The following is an 18276-nucleotide window of genomic DNA, read 5'->3' on the forward strand; positions in this document are numbered from 1 at the left end:
GTACCAGGTACCTACATATGGCTAGAGCCCCTTCCCATACATGACCGGCCAGCGGGGGCCACAGGTACCTGTGGTGAAGGGGATTTAGTGGCAACCGCTGATGTTGAGGCCCCAATGTAACTGACGTCACCCACATGAGCCTCATGTAATAATAATATAATGCTGTGTCCCGGTCACACATCATAGCGCTGTGTCCTTCACGGAGGACCGCACACGCTTCTGGGAGTTGTAGTTCGTCACGTGTGTTCGGCTCTCTTCCGTGCGGCCTATCAGGAGACAGAGAACCACATTTCCGTCGTGCACCTGTCAGGTTGTCTGTTACATCAGAGAGAGCGTTGCTGGTGTCGCAGAGAGTTGTGTCCTGTGAGTCTGTGTTATATCCTGTATTATCCTGTGTTATACTGTAAGTATGTGTTATATCCTGTGTTATCCTGTAAGTATGTGTTATATCCTGTATTATCCTGTGTTATACTGTAAGTATGTGTTATATCCTGTGTTATCCTGTAAGTATGTGTTATATCCTGTATTATCCTGTGTTATACTGTAAGTATGTGTTATATCCTGTGTTATCCTGTAAGTATGTGTTATATCCTGTATTATCCTGTGTTATACTGTAAGTATGTGTTATATCCTGTGTTATCCTGTAAGTATGTGTTATATCCTGTATTATCCTGTGTTATACTGTAAGTATGTGTTATATCCTGTGTTATCCTGTGTTATACTGTAAGTATGTGTTATATCCTGTATTATACTGTATTATACTGTAAGTATGTGTTATATCCTGTATTATCCTGTGTTATACTGTAAGTATGTGTTATATCCTGTATTATCCTGTGTTATACTGTAAGTATGTGTTATATCCTGTATTATCCTGTGTTATACTGTAAGTATGTGTTATATCCTGTATTATCCTGTGTTATACTGTAAGTATGTGTTATATCCTGTATTATACTGTATTATACTGTAAGTATGTGTTATATCCTGTATTATCCTGTGTTATACTGTAAGTCTGTGTTATATCCTGTGTTATCCTGTAAGTATGTGTTATATCCTGTATTATCCTGTGTTATACTGTAAATATGTGTTATATCCTGTGTTATCCTGTGTTATCCTGTAAGTATGTGTTATCCTGTAAGTATGTGTTATACTGTATTATCCTGTGTTATCCTGTGTTATCCTGTAAGTATGTGTTATATCCTGTGTTATCCTGTAAGTATGTGTTATATCCTGTATTATCCTGTGTTATACTGTAAGTATGTGTTATATCCTGTATTATCCTGTGTTATACTGTAAGTATGTGTTATATCCTGTGTTATACTGTATTATACTGTAAGTATGTGTTATCCTGTAAGTATGTGTTATATCCTGTATTATCCTGTGTTATCCTGTGTTATCCTGTGTTATCCTGTAAGTATGTGTTATATCCTGTATTATCCTGTATTATCCTGTAAGTATGTGTTATATCCTGTGTTATCCTGTGTTATACTGTAAGTATGTGTTATATCCTGTGTTATCCTGTGTTATACTGTACAGTATGTGTTATATCCTGTGTTATCCTGTAAGTATGTGTTATATCCTGTGTTATACTGTATTATACTGTAAGTATGTGTTATCCTGTAAGTATGTGTTATATCCTGTATTATCCTGTATTATCCTGTGTTATCCTGTGTTATCCTGTGTTATCCTGTGTTATACTGTAAGTATGTGTTATATCCTGTGTTATCCTGTAAGTATGTGTTATATCCTGTATTATCCTGTGTTATACTGTGTTATCCTGTGTTATACTGTAAGTATGTGTTATATCCTGTGTTATCCTGTAAGTATGTGTTATATCCTGTGTTATCCTGTAAGTATGTGTTATATCCTGTATTATCCTGTGTTATACTGTAAGTATGTGTTATATCCTGTGTTATACTGTATTATACTGTAAGTATGTGTTATATCCTGTGTTATCCTGTAAGTATGTGTTATATCCTGTGTTATCCTGTAAGTATGTGTTTATATCCTGTATTATCCTGTGTTATACTGTAAGTATGTGTTATATCCTGTGTTATACTGTAAGTATGTGTTATATCCTGTGTTATCCTGTAAGTATGTGTTATATCCTGTATTATCCTGTGTTATACTGTAAGTATGTGTTATATCCTGTGTTATACTGTATTATACTGTAAGTATGTGTTATATCCTGTGTTATCCTGTAAGTATGTGTTATATCCTGTGTTATCCTGTAAGTATGTGTTATATCCTGTATTATCCTGTGTTATACTGTAAGTATGTGTTATATCCTGTGTTATCCTGTAAGTATGTGTTATATCCTGTGTTATCCTGTAAGTATGTGTTATATCCTGTATTATCCTGTGTTATACTGTAAGTATGTGTTATATCCTGTGTTATACTGTATTATACTGTAAGTATGTGTTATCCTGTAAGTATGTGTTATATCCTGTATTATCCTGTGTTATACTGTAAGTATGTGTTATATCCTGTGTTATCCTGTAAGTATGTGTTATATCCTGTGTTATACTGTATTATACTGTAAGTATGTGTTATCCTGTAAGTATGTGTTATATCCTGTATTATCCTGTGTTATCCTGTGTTATCCTGTGTTATCCTGTAAGTATGTGTTATATCCTGTGTTATCCTGTAAGTATGTGTTATATCCTGTATTATCCTGTATTATCCTGTAAGTATGTGTTATATCCTGTGTTATCCTGTAAGTATGTGTTATATCCTGTATTATCCTGTATTATCCTGTAAGTATGTGTTATATCCTGTATTATACTGTATTATCCTGTAAGTATGTGTTATATCCTGTATTATCCTGTAAGTATGTGTTATATCCTGTATTATCCTGTGTTATACTGTAAGTATGTGTTATATCCTGTGTTATCCTGTAAGTATGTGTTATATCCTGTATTATCCTGTATTATCCTGTAAGTATGTGTTATATACTGTATTATCCTGTAAGTATGTGTTATATCCTGTATTATACTGTATTATCCTGTAAGTATGTGTTATATCCTGTATTATCCTGTAAGTATGTGTTATATCCTGTATTATACTGTATTATCCTGTAAGTCTGTGTTATATCCTGTATTATCCTGTGTTATACTGTAAGTATGTGTTATATCCTGTGTTATCCTGTAAGTATGTGTTATATCCTGTATTATCCTGTATTATCCTGTAAGTATGTGTTATATCCTGTATTATCCTGTGTTATACTGTAAGTATGTGTTATATCCTGTGTTATACTGTAAGTATGTGTTATATCCTGTGTTATACTGTATTATACTGTAAGTATGTGTTATATCCTGTATTATCCTGTGTTATCCTGTAAGTATGTGTTATATCCTGTATTATCCTGTAAGTATGTGTTATATCCTGTATTATCCTGTATTATCCTGTAAGTCTGTGTTATATCCTGTATTATCCTGTGTTATACTGTAAGTATGTGTTATATCCTGTGTTATACTGTAAGTATGTGTTATATCCTGTGTTATACTGTAAGTATGTGTTATATCCTGTGTTATACTGTATTATACTGTAAGTATGTGTTATCCTGTAAGTATGTGTTATACTGTAAGTATGTGTTATATCCTGTATTATCCTGTGTTATACTGTAAGTATGTGTTATATCCTGTGTTATACTGTATTATACTGTAAGTATGTGTTATATCCTGTATTATCCTGTGTTATACTGTAAGTATGTGTTATATCCTGTATTATACTGTATTATACTGTAAGTCAGTGTTATCCTGTAAGTATGTGTTATACTGTATTATCCTGTGTTATCCTGTAAGTATGTGTTATATCCTGTATTATCCTGTGTTATACTGTAAGTATGTGTTATATCCTGTGTTATACTGTATTATACTGTAAGTATGTGTTATCCTGTAAGTATGTGTTATACTGTATTATCCTGTGTTATCCTGTGTTATCCTGTAAGTATGTGTTATCCTGTGTTATCCTGTGTTATCCTGTGTTATCCTGTGTTATATCCTGTGTTATCCTGTATTATACTGTAAGTATGTGTTATCCTGTGTTATATCCTGTGTTATCCTGTGTTATACTGTAAGTCTGTGTTATATCCTGTGTTATACTGTGAGTCTGTGTTATATCCTGTATTATACTGTATTATCCTGTAAGTATGTGTTATATCCTGTATTATACTGTATTATCCTGTAAGTATGTGTTATATCCTGTATTATCCTGTAAGTATGTGTTATCCTGTGTTATCCTGTGTTATCCTGTAAGTATGTGTTATCCTGTGTTATATCCTGTGTTATACTGTAAGTCTGTGTTATATCCTGTGTTATACTGTGAGTCTGTGTTATATCCTGTATTATACTGTATTATCCTGTAAGTATGTGTTATATCCTGTATTATACTGTAAGTATGTGTTATATCCTGTGTTATATCCTGTGTTATACTGTGAGTCTGTGTTATATCCTGTGTTATACTGTGAGTCTGTGTTATATCCTGTGTTATACTGTATTATCCTGTAAGTATGTGTTATCCTGTATTATACTGTATTATCCTGTAAGTATGTGTTATCCTGTATTATACTGTATTATCCTGTAAGTATGTGTTATCCTGTATTATACTGTATTATCCTGTAAGTATGTGTTATCCTGTATTATACTGTATTATCCTGTAAGTATGTGTTATCCTGTATTATACTGTATTATCCTGTGAGTCTGTGTTATATCCTGTGTTATCCTGTGTTATACTGTAAGTATGTGTTATATCCTGTATTATCCTGTGTTATACTGTAAGTATGTGTTATATCCTGTGTTATACTGTGTTATCCTGTGTTATACTGTAAGTATGTGTTATACTGTGTTATATCCTGTGTTATATCCTGTGTTATACTGTAAGTATGTGTTATATCCTGTAAGTATGTGTTATATCCTGTGTTATACTGTAAGTATGTGTTATACTGTAAGTCTGTGTTATCCTGTATTATACTGTAAGTCTGTGTTATCGTGTTATCCTGTAAGTCTGTGTTATACTGTAAGTCTGTGTTATCCTGTGTTATCCTGTAAGTCTGTGTTATACTGTGAGTCTGTGTTATACTGTGAGTCTGTGTTATACTGTGAGTCTGTGTTATATCCTGTATTATACTGTATTTTACTGTGAGTCTGTATTATACTGTATGTCTGTTATATTATTATTATGGTTATTTACTAAGTGGTCTCGGTGGCTGATACCATTTACCTCATGCTCCTTGTCCTCCATTAACTTGTTCTGTCAGCCTGTAGGGGGTGTAATACATATATAGAGGGTGCAGCAAGTGGCCCATGACATCATTCATGTTTATGAGTCATGGCTCTTAGGTTCCCAAACTAATAGTATAAGTAGAACCAGGTCCTTAGAACTGTTATACTTTATTTTGGGTTTAAAAGGCTGTACAAGGGGTTTTACTACATGAGCAAATAAAGTCATGGGCTCACTTTTTCATCCACAATGATGGGCTTCTTAGGCGTTTATTGCTGGGATATCTTCTAACATGTAGAACAGTAATATTTTTTAAATGGAATATAATTGTTCTATGCTAAAAACTACTGTCACCGGTAGTTGATGGCAGGTTGATTTTCAAGCCTCTGTATTTACAGAAATAGAAAGGATGTTTGCAGCGAGGCTGGCATGGCTTAGTGGTGCTCCCACACTTGTCCGTACAGCGCTAAGGAATACCACACTGAAACCTAAGCAATGGCTCTTGCAGCCTAACAAGGTAAGGCTTTATGTGCCCCCACGCATTGTTGCACCACAGCGGGTCTCCCCCCCTCGCGCATTGTTGCACCCCAGCGGGTCCTCCCCCCCTCGGGCATTGTTGCACCCCAGCGGGTCCTCCCCCCCTCGGGCATTGTTGCACCCCAGCGGGTCCTCCCCCCCTCGGGCATTGTTGCACCCCAGCGGGTCCTCCCCCCCTCGGGCATTGTTGCACTCCAGCGGGTCCTCCCCCCTCGGGCATTGTTGCACCCCAGCGGGTCCTCCCCCCCTCGGGCATTGTTGCACCCCAGCGGGTCCTCCCCCCCTCGGGCATTGTTGCACCCCAGCGGGTCCTCCCCCCCTCGGGCATTGTTGCACCCCAGCGGGTCCTCCCCCCCCTCGGGCATTGTTGCACCCCAGCGGGTCCTCCCCCCTCGGGCATTGTTGCACCCCAGCGGGTCCTCCCCCCCTCGGGCATTGTTGCACCCCAGCGGGTCCTCCCCCCCCCCCCCCCCCCTCGCGCATTGTTGCACACCGGCCTGTATACCCCTGTCTCCACACTGCCACAGCAACTGTTATTTGTCTAGCCCTGCCTTAGAAATGGGGTCATAAAAAATGTAGCAAGCATGTTTTTTGTTTCTTAATGGAATACTATTTGTTTTGTGACCTATCTGTGTTGAAGTAAAGCAAATAAACTTTTTTTCCTCTGTAATTTTTATTTATTAAGGCGGGGGCTGTAACTGCTATAAAGAATAGCACTCCACTTCTAGTAATCCTTTAATGACCAGGGCACTTTGTAGCTTCATAACGAGACCCCATATCAGTATTTTGCTATATGCTGGTTAAGTGACAATGTAACGTAAAGTGACAAGTGACATTTTTATTTTGTTATAATTTCAGAGTTAATTTTTGTATACAGTAGATATAATATATATATATGACTTTCTTTTGGTAGTGGTTTTAAATAGTATTCTGTTTTTTTTGGGTTTGAAAAAGTGGAGATGTTGCCTATAGCAACCAATCAGATTCTAGTTGTCATTTTGTAAAATGTACTGAATGAATGATAACTAGAATCTGATTGGTTTCTTTTCGAAAGATCTCCACTTTTTTTTAAGCCCCACAGCTTGATAAATTTACCATCTGGACTCCAGACAGACTGATTCAGAGGATTATACTTTTGCAGATGTTTCCCTTTTTAAAGCAAAGAAAAAGTACACTATTTATATCCCTTCTTATCAATAATCCGAGATCTTAGGGGAACCTTTGTCTAAACCTGATTAAAAAAAATTCCAAGTTCAGCGGAGTTTACCAGTAGTTTATCCCTAGCTGGCTGAGGATACTGCAATCTGGGAATTTCCTCCAAAAATTTACTGCTCTTCAAGATGGAGTCCCTATGGTTAGCAATTGGTGGCATTGAGAAGAACAACTTTTTTTTGCTTCCATGGACATACAGGATGCCGACCTTAACATCCTGATCTGAGAGGAGCATCCACTTCAGATTCACAATAAGAGACCTCCATTTCCATTCAGAGCCGATCCTTTCAGATGGGCTATGGCTCCCAGAATATATGCCAAAGTCATGGCGGTTATGACCTCTCTGTTCAAGGCCGTACAGTATGTGAGTCCAACCTTAGCTTAGTCACATGATTCATATAGATGGACAACTTTTCCTCCGAGGTATATCAGGTTTCCCTTCACCTATATATCGGTGCTGTAAGCATCTAAGCTAAAATGCGGCTGAGCCAAGCCTTGGAAGAAGGGGCCCTTACTAAGCTGAAGGTTCGGACACCATTAGGGTTAGGGAGGGACACTGCGCTCCCACCCTTTGTGCTTGGCGGTTTATTGGTTCGGTTAAATAGTTTAATATTCTTTTTGTGGAAAGCGAGTTTCTCTGGTTCTTTCCTTTTGCCCTATACTTTGGGCTTTGTTAGTTTTTTACTGAGCAGCACTTGGTTAGGGGTTGTAGAGGGGACTCAGGGGCTCATGTCCAGCACTGGCCTCTGGATGCCATGGTTCCCCAAAATTAAATGGAATTGAGAAATGCATTTAACAAAAAGTACAAAAATGCGGTTTTTGCTCAGCAGGAAGTCGTACATTAGGCACGTGAAGGTGATGTAGTCTAGTCCTTGCTTCCGTCTTCATTCCCAAGTAGTACCTACTTAGTGTAGAATAATGCAGCTTGAAATATATCTGCAATTTCACGTAAAATTTCAAACCAAAAGAACAAACTTTGGTTATCATTTAGTACTTTACTACAATATTCTCCATAACCGTTCAAGTCACTTGATCCTCTTGTTGGGTAGATGTCGAGGTGCATATTCATAATGACCTGACTTCATTAGAAAACTTAATCGGCAGGGCTAATGAGTATTCAGTGCCTGTTCTCAATTACAGAATGGTTCTAACTATTAATCCCTAATGTTTTCTGATACTGGTCTGTTTTGGTGAAATAGAAATATGCCACAAAAACGAATTATGGATTTCGCCGCATTAAGACAGCGGGTGAAGAGATTAAGAAAGCAGCGTTTGAGCCATCAATGGGAACAGCAGCCCGTTGTAAGTAATATTGTTGAACTGACTCTTTGTGCTTTTGTGTTTTTAATATTCAGAATATAAATGAAACAAAAGTGAGTGCCCTCTGATATATTATCAGAGGAGCTTAAAATTATGTTAAATTTGGAGTGTGAAGAGAGGTTATGTCAGCTGCATTACTGGGAAATCACTGAAATAGTATTGATTTTCTATTAAATTCATATTTTGAGATGATTAGTGGCACTTGTTAGATGTCCAGTGTGGAATTATGATAGTGGAAATAAAAGTCAGACAGACAAATAAACGTGGAGGTTATGAGTTTGAATCCGAGGTGGGGAAATAAGAAATGGATGAGTTTTTTTAAGTTTAATCAGATCTTCAAGTATGTTGTTCATCAATTTTTGCATATTGTTGTTCTAAGAAGTTCTAATTGGACCTGGATGGCACTAATTATATTTGTTTCTTTGTGTATTTTTCATTGTTACTTTGGACTAATGATATGTATTAACACAGTGAACATTAATATATTGTTGGGATTTGATTATATTGTGTATAAAAATCTTTTATTGATGACCATTAAGGTTTTTCATGCAATGTGAGTGATTCTTAATTGAATGGGTATTTATAGGAGATATACACACAAGTCCTCTCATACCACTGGCTGCGACACTGTTGGTTAGACGTTGTCCGCAAAAGATATTATCGTTTGGATAAAGGAACATATCAGAAATTCAAGCAAAATGTTTTGATCATCTTGGGAAGCTCAGCTTTAAATGTGGACTCTTACGTGGAGTTTGTATATCTGCACCAAGATCTGAGAGACACTGTGGAGTCATATGAGCTTATTTAGTGACCTAATGAAAACGGGAGCCTTTGTTTATGTGCAGCTGTTCTCGGGGTCAGTGTTATAGATGGAGTCCTGTATGACTGCTCACATGGATCTGCTAATGTTACTTAATGCACCCTCTCAGTTCATCAGCTCAGTGCTGTAATATTGCTGCTCCGTTCCGAGTCTTCAGTCTCTCAGCGCTGCTGCTTTTTTTGTCTTTTTTTTTTTTCCCTGTCTATTATTTCCACGATCATCATTCAATCCAACCTCACTGGACATCGTATAAAGTTCCACTAATCATCTCAAAATAAGAATTTAATAGAAAATCGATACTATTTCAGTGATTTATGACCTTTCACTTCTGTCAATAAACATAATTATATAACATTGAGATTTTCTATCCCAGGCAACGATTTGCATTATGGTCTATTAATGATTTTTAAGCGTTGATTTCAATGAGGTAAGTATTTTTTTTCATGTTTTAACAAATTGCATTATTATTATTCGTTGTTCACTTTGTTACTTTATACCAGTATATTGAGCCATATGTACAGTGTGTATATATAGTATATTGAGCTAGTTTTTATTTTTCTGTACTTGCAACTTAATAGGTGGTAGCCGCTTAGAGCAGCAAGTTTGGCTCACTATAGTCTGTCATTGGTTTTTATACAACATTGTTTTTAGCCCTTATATTTATGTTCCGTCATTATATCATCTATATTTAGACTTTATCGTCTTGAGGCCCAAATCAGACGTACAATGGGGCCATAGGTTAAGAGAAATTGTTTTATGTTATAACAAATTTGACAATCAAGAAGGAGCTGGGGGCTGCCGGTGAAAGATCGAAATGTAGCTCACGGTTGCCCTAGGGCTCACTGTTGCATCCTTGCTTTGGGATCCTGTAGATTTCCACTGTGGAAGCCTGAAAATATTTCAAATAAGTGTCTTTTTTTTTGTCAGGAAACCCTTCTGTGGTGAAATAATGTTGATAATACTCGTTTGCTTAAGCAGCATTAATTAGATGTAAAGGGATGAAAGTGGTCTTGCAGCCTTCTGCATATTTCTGGATAGAACATTATGGAAAAAAAAACCCTCTACTACACATAGAAGGGAGATACTTTATAAAGAATTTAAAGGAGAACTTCATCCAAAGCCATTAATTAAATTATTAAAGAACCATTAACCCCAACAATCCCTTCACCAGCAGCTATTTATATAGCACCACTACTTTCACAGTGCTGTACAGAGATTTTATTAACATCAGTCTCTGCCCCGTTGGAGCTTACAGTCTAAATTCCCTAACACACAAACACACACGCAGACTAAGGTCAATTTAATAGAAGCCAATTAACCTATTAGTATGTTTTTGGAGTGTGAGAGGAAATCGGAGCACCCAGAGGAAATAAGGGCACAGGATTCGAACTCAACTATAACATATAATGGCACTAGTGCCATGATAATAGGTTTCCTGCCAATATGTCGTGTGTATATGGAAACCAAGAATTCAAAACAATTAATTAGACCACCAACCTCTCTCTGAGTCTATAAAGTAATAATATTATATTCCCATTATGAATTTAGTTAAGAAAATTATTGCACTCAATTGCTTTACAAATCTACGATAATAATAAATTGTAATTCATGAATGGCTGAACTTAACAAACCTGTCGTGGTTTTTTGGTTTTATTAACTATGTAACATGACAAGCTGTACAAGGGTAACTATTTTGGGTGCTTCTTACTGTGCTAGTCTGAAAGCACAAAGGGCCAATGATGGCAAATATTTTATTAATGCTAATATTGTAATCATTTAATACGCTACCTTCATTATCATACAAGGTTCATTCCAATTTGAACCCAGTTCTTATAAAGATAATTCTATTTCAATGTCTGCTCTACTTATTTTGATTACCACAGCTTAATACAGGTAAGAATGAATATTAGATCATATCAAGAAAGAATTTCACAAAGTCTCATTAAAGAAAATATGTATTCTTATTAACAGTATTTACACATATAATAGTGTAGAATGCATAATACATTTTACATGAAATTCAAAGCATTGCCTGCTTCAGCTATTTTATACATGTGTAAATGTATAATCTTATCTATGTTACTAAGCAAACCTGTTATGTGTATATGTATGTAATCAGATTGTAAGACATTATGAGTATGCAAATCAACAGAGAACCATTGTGTTTTATTTGGGGCACTCATAATATATCTTGATCATAAAACATATTAAAGTTTATTGGTATGCATTAAAAAGATAATGATAATAGTAATAAAGCCGTGAAATATTAACATTTGTTAATGATAAATTGAGCCAGTAAATGGTTAATCAAAAAACTGTTAAAACTAGCAATAGATGCCAGTACGCGCCGTCCTTTCTATTCATGTGTTGAGTCAAGGTCTTAAAGGGTAATTAATCTATACCCATTGTAATATTTAACTGATTGTAGGGCTGACTGGGATATTGCACTTAACCATTTACTGGCTCAATTTATCATTAACAATTTTTAATATTTCACTGCTTTATTATTATTATCATTATCTTTTTAATGCATACCAATAAATTTTAATATGTTTTATGATCAAGATATCCTATGAGTGCCCCAAATAAAACACAATGGTTCTCTGTTGATTTGAATTTTGGTATTCTGTGTGGGAGCACCTTCTCTAGGTTTGGTGAATTTTATATAAAAAAAAAAAATAATAATAAAAAATACAAAATATATGGAATAAATGACGAAATAACCATAACCTAGAAAACATTAGGACATTCCTGGTGCGATTTACACATGTTCTGTTAGATTATGAGTATGCAATCAGATTGAAAGTCAATGTGTGTGCAAGACAGATTGTATTGTAAGACAGTGCTTGTGTGTGAGGAGACAAGATGGAGGATAGGCCATGTGTGTGTGTGAGGAGACAAGATGGAGGATAGGCCATGTGTGTGTGTGTGAGGAGACAAGATGGAGGATAGGCCATGTGTGTGTGTGAGGAGACAAGATGGAGGATAGGCCATGTGTGTGTGTGAGGAGACAAGATGGAGGATAGGCCATGTGTGTGTGTGAGGAGACAAGATGGAGGATAGGCCATGTGTGTGTGTGTGTGTGTGTGAGGAGACAAGATGGAGGATAGGCCATGTGTGTGTGTGAGGAGACAAGATGGAGGATAGGCCATGTGTGTGTGTGTGAGGAGACAAGATGGAGGATAGGCCATGTGTGTGTGTGTGAGGAGACAAGATGGAGGATAGGCCATGTGTGTGTGTGAGGAGACAAGATGGAGGATAGGCCATGTGTGTGTGTGAGGAGACAAGATGGAGGATAGGCCATGTGTGTGTGTGTGAGGAGACAAGATGGAGGATAGGCCATGTGTGTGTGTGTGTGTGAGGAGACAAGATGGAGGATAGGCCATGTGTGTGTGTGAGGAGACAAGATGGAGGATAGGCCATGTGTGTGTGAGGAGACAAGATGGAGGTTAGGCCATGTGTGTGTGAGGAGGCCGAATGGAGGATAGACCGTGTGTGTGAAGGAAGGCCAAAATGGAGAACAGACCATGGGGTATATTTACTAAACTGTGGATTTCAAATAGTGATGTTACCTATAGCAATCAATCAGATTCTAGTTATCATTTATTTAGTACATTCTACAAAATGACAGCTAGATTCTGATTGGTTGCTATAGGCAACATCTCCACTTTTTCAAACCCGCAGTTTAGTAAATATACCCCCATGTGTCTCTGGCTTTAGTACAAAGCCTAACTCATATGTGTCTCACATGGCTCACACAGGAGCCATGTTGTCCATTAAATCTATCCAGCAATAAACTACATGTACCAAACAGTATATGCAAAACTTTCCCAAATGATCTATGTTTACAATTCACTTTATAACAATATCTCGTACACATATTCACAATGTTTTTCTAAATCTTTCCAAGTCACTTTCTAAATACACTAAAAGTCTCCATTCGCCTTTGCAATCAACTTAAAACAACTCCCAAACACAGTAACCTTTCCATTCAAACATTGCAGATAAATCAACCATTTTAATCTAACAAAGTCTACACCACCATTTTCATGCATTTACTGTACATTTACAGTAAACTGCATTAACTATAATCATACAATTCCGTTACACAGCACTTGCACTTTCTATGCTAGCATGTTACATTTAAAACCATACTTAACGAACACCATACAATTACCTATGTTACACATTTTACTCAATCTAACTTTTCCAAGCCTTTTCCATTAAACACATCATCATATTGTATTGATAATCTATGCTCTCACAAACCATATAATCAGAGGATGCCCCACACATTGGATATGGGAAACAAATTCTCTCCCTCTCTCCCCTCTCATGTTCAAACAATTTACCGCTGCCCGTTTGGGCCCATGTGAAATGCACTGAAGGTCTCCAGATACAGGGAAAATGCTTCTAATTCCTATTAGCAATTGAGTGCCTGCGTGAATGAACATGTGTTTTTCACATTCACCCCTGAAGGTGGGCAGAATTTCAGTATCTGTTGCCTTGGTATCCTTTTAAGGTGTTAACTTGGAGGAAGCCTAGCCAGGACTAGGTTTGTATAGATCATATATCAAAGCCAAACAAACTGTTTATAGAAACCTAATGAAAAGGGGGTATTCTCTTCATCACAAGCTATATATTTTAATTCACAATGAACTCCTGTGGTTAAATGTATCAAGCTGAGAGTTTTCCATCGGGTTTGAAAAACCAATCTGATTCTAGCAATCATTTATTAAGAACATTCTACAAAATGACAGCTAGAATCTGATTGGTTGCTATAGGCAACATCTCCACTTTTCAAACCCGCTGGAAAACTCTCAGCTTGATAGTTACCCCCTGAAGTGTGAAAAAATAAAATATTTCCTATACCCCACATTAAATCCCCTCTGTGATCATTGTGATTCCACTGTTTTCTCAACCCTACTGGTGTGACCTTACAGAGAAGTGCTTATTTTTTATTTTACTATGTTTTATACAACCAAGTTAACTTGTTGAATTGTGATATAATTGAAGATTTTTTAAATGGTGTGATTTGATTTCCCCCCCCCCCCCCCCTGTGCCGCAGTTCACGAATCTGGAAGACTAATCGTCGCCGGAAGTGCTGTGGTTGGTCTTGGCGCACTGTGTTACTATGGTCTGGGTATGTCCAATGAAATAGGCGCTATCGAGAAAGCTGTGTAAGTTGTTCTTATTTGTGTAATACTTCTGTAAGAACTCCACCTATGGTACTAGATAAAAAATAGTAATGAAAGCTGCTAGCGATGTCATTCTTGAGGCATTGTGGGAAAATCTCAGAATGATGCTTGGTAGATAAACTTTGCCCTTGTGAATATTTGTATGAAATATCTGCTTACAGTATTGAGATGTATTGAGTAGCCTGGCAGACAGACTTTTCAAGTACAAATGCTTACCTTCAAAAACTTCAGTAATACAGAGACTTTATAGATAGAGAGAGAGAGAAAATGTAGAGGTAGATATAGATAGATATTGTCCAGAAGTGGATGTACTTGTAAAGCTTCTATCTAACTAAGCTGGAAAATGTTGTTGCATTTTGTAAAAGTGAAGCACTAATAAATTCAATTACTGTCTGAATTAATTCCAACTTCTTTTGCTGAAAACTCAGCTAATGATGGGGTCATTCACACAGTAAACAATTTTATAAGTGTATTGAAATGTCAACTGATAAAGATCACTTGATTTTTCATAGTCTACCTTTTTTTTTCAATTCTGAAAAAGATTAAGTATATTATTGGTAGTAAGACTGGCATCAGCTGCAGCATTATACTATATCGGTCTAAACAATGTAATTATATTGGATAGGAGTTGCCCTTGTGGTGATCATGTGACATGTGAACATCATTACCAGGGATTACACGTTGTCATATAATATGTTTACAGGTTTGTGTTTTGCCTTCAAATGACCAATCTCCAGCAATGGAGTATCCTTATTTTTATAGAGAACAAAGTTAGGGATTATGATGGTTAAAGTTTACCCTCACTGTAAATTATGGACCTTATTTTTGCTTAAATAGACATAATAGAACAACAGGATAATTTTTGTAATTACAATGTCTGCCTGTCTTGCTCAATATACTCTCTAGCGATACATGGATCTGAACACTTGATCCTGTTAGTGAGTGGGGAATCTTACACGGTTTGCTCCCCATCGTCTTTTCTGTCTGATGTTGGCTGTTTTGCAATCGGAGTTGCAAAAAGGTTTTGATGCTTGAGATTTCAATTGACAACTAGATTACGAGGAGGACTTCTGCAGAGTATAGTAGACTGTATACAATCCCTCTCGCACTGAATAAAGAGAATTCAGATCCAGGTACTATTAGATATACTCTAGGTGAGTGTATCCAACAACGGAAGAAAGAAGATTTATGTTTACAAAATTAAATTTTTTGTTTCTATGTGTATTTAGGTGTTAAAAAATATATATATTTTCAGAGTTAGACTTTTCTTTTACATGGAAACATTTCTGACTTTTTTTTTTGTCAGGTCACTGTTTCATTTTGAAGTTTTTAAAACTTGTAACATATGAGCCATTTTCTTGACTATTGCACCTAAAAATGTTCGTTTTAGACTTCTGTGATCCATGGCCAGTGGTATCCTATAGATTGTAAGCGTGCAAGCAGGGCCCTCTTACCTCTCTGTCTGTATATATTACCCAGTATTGCGTTATTAATGTTTGTTCCCAATTGTAAAGCGCTACTGAATTTTCTGGCGCTATATAAATAAATGATGATGTTGATGAATTGAATCAGCCCCATAATGACAGACACTTTACCACATTTCTCTCCTTTCCTCATCCTTTTGTTGTGCTAATAGATGCTTTACACTTTAATGACGTGGGTACGATGATGACATTTTATCTCCATGAATAGTTAGGAATGAAGTTCATGCTCTTGAGCTTTACATAGGTTTTAGTTTTGGTAAATAGTACCTGCTAAACCGACAGGATTTTTTTTTTTTTTATAACTTTGGCTGATCACATATATTCTACTTGGTGCCCATGATAAGATTAATTTCTTAACCCTCTTATCAAGTACCCTTAACAGATCATATACAGAGGATCCATTTGAGACCCTCTTCTAGTCTCGTCCGGAAGCATGAAGAGCTCTGTGTTTGAGTCCTTCTGCCCGGAACAAATATATTCAATTGAATTCAGTTTTCTTTTTTTCTTATCCTTTGGATACAGAGAGAAAGATGGCAGTATAAGCCCCTGATTAATGTGAACATAGGCTAAGCCAGTGGTTCCCAAACTTTTGCAGTTCGTGGCACCCTTAGAGTCTCCAAATTTTTTCAAGGCACCCCTCCAAAATAATTACTGAGCAGTCCTGTTTTAGAAGTAGTTGGGTCAAAAAATTGTAACAAGTATTTAGGTCACAACAGAAATACTTATTTAGTTGTGTGCAAAAATGCCCCTCTGCATCCAGGCACACTGCCCCCTCTGCATCCAGACACACTGCCCTCTCTGCATCCAGACACACTGCCCTCTCTGCATCCAGACACACTGCCCCCTCTGCATCCAGACACACTGCCCTCTCTGCATCCAGACACACTACCCCCTCTGCATCCAGACACACTACCCCCTCTGCATCCAGGCACACTACCCCCTCTGCATCCAGGCACACTGCCCCCTCTGCAACCAGGCACACTACCCCCCCTGCATCCAGGCACACTGCCCCCTCTGCATCCAGACACACTGCCCCCTCTGCATCCAGACACACTACCCCCTCTGCATCCAGGCACACTGCCCCCTCTGCAACCAGGCACACTACCCCCTCTGCATCCAGGCACGCTGCCCCCTCTGCATCCAGGCACACTGCCCCCTCTGCATCCAGGCACACTACCCCCCCTGCATCCAGGCACACTACCCCCTCTGCATCCAGGCACACTGCCCCCTCTGCATCCAGGCACGCTGCCCCCTCTGCATCCAGGCACGCTGCCCCCTCTGCATCCAGGCACGCTGCCCCCTCTGCATCCAGGCACACTACCCCCTCTGCAACCAGGCACACTGCCCCCTCTGCATCCAGGCACACTACCCCCTCTGCATCCAGGCACACTGCCCCCTCTGCATCCAGGCACGCTGCCCCCTCTGCATCCAGGCACGCTGCCCCCTCTGCATCCAGGCACACTGCCCTCTCTCACGTTGCCCCCTCTGCCCTCTGTCCCCTCCTCTGCCCTCTGTCACGCTGTACCCCTCCTCTGCCCTCTGTCCCCCTCCTCTGCCCTCTGTCACGCTGTCCCCCTCCTCTGCCCTCTGTCACGCTGTCCCCCTCCTCTGCCCTCTGTCACGCTGTCCCCCTCCTCTGCCCTCTGTCACGCTGTCCCCCTCCTCTGCCCTCTCTCACGCTGTCCCCCTCCTCTGCCCTCTCTCACGCTGTCCCCCTCCTCTGCCCTCTCTCACGCTGTCCCCCTCCTCTGCCCTCTCTCACGCTGTCCCCCTCCTCTGCCATCTGCCCTCCTCCTCTGCCATCTGTCCCCCTCCTCTGCCATCTGTCCCCCTCCTCTGCCATCTGTCCTCCTCCTCCCCTGCCCCGCGCCAGGCGCCAGCTATAGAAAAAAAGAAAGCAAACAGAAACTTACCAATCCGCGCGGCGCTAGGACCCTGCAGCCTCCTCTCTCGCGCAGCTGTCACTGACGTCGATATTCAGTGACACCTGCGGGAGAGAGGAGGCTGCTGGGTCCTAGCGCCGCGCGGATTGGTAAGTGTTTCCGTTTGCTTTCTTTTTTTCTAGGGCTGGCCCGCGGCACCCCAGTGACAGCGCCGCGGCACCCCTGGGAGCCGCGGTGCACACTTTGGGAACCGCCGGGCTAAGCACCACCTAATCCACATAGACATTAAGTGCCTGTAACTCACTAACTGTGGTAACAGACATAATTGCTATCCATGAAATCCATCTCAAGGAAACTTCTTGCAGAGGTTCAATAGGGTCAGACATTCTTGCATTTAGCACAAAACTAAGATCCCATGAGGCTACAAAGGGTCTGATGGAGGGATGAATCCACTTCACTGCTTGGAAGAATCTCATAACTGAATCTTGTGAGGCTAGTTTAGTATCCAGGAATACACTTAACTCAGACGCCTGTACCTTAAGTGTGGATGCACAAAGGCCTTTGCTGAAAGCCATCCTGGAGGAAGTCAAGAATCTGTGGAATAG

The 18276-nt window shown here is 38.8% G+C and overlaps 1 protein-coding gene across 7 annotated transcripts in view; it reads left to right on the forward strand.

The window, feature by feature from the left end:
* The first annotated feature begins 311 nt into the window (after positions 1-311).
* The window catches only part of GHITM (growth hormone inducible transmembrane protein), a 44187-nt gene continuing 26222 nt past the window's right edge, over positions 312-18276 (forward strand). The window contains exons 1-5 of one of the 7 annotated variants that reach the window (XM_075198303.1): positions 312-369; positions 2912-2933; positions 5616-5734; positions 8166-8268; positions 14175-14286. In XM_075198303.1, coding sequence (XP_075054404.1) covers positions 5627-5734; positions 8166-8268; positions 14175-14286 — 323 coding nt within the window. In that variant the 5' untranslated portion in view covers positions 312-369; positions 2912-2933; positions 5616-5626. The other 6 variants (XM_075198306.1, XM_075198307.1, XM_075198304.1 and 3 more) reach the window with 6 other exon arrangements.

Source organism: Mixophyes fleayi, chromosome 2, assembly GCF_038048845.1.
Source record: "Mixophyes fleayi isolate aMixFle1 chromosome 2, aMixFle1.hap1, whole genome shotgun sequence".
NCBI lineage: Eukaryota > Metazoa > Chordata > Amphibia > Anura > Limnodynastidae > Mixophyes > Mixophyes fleayi.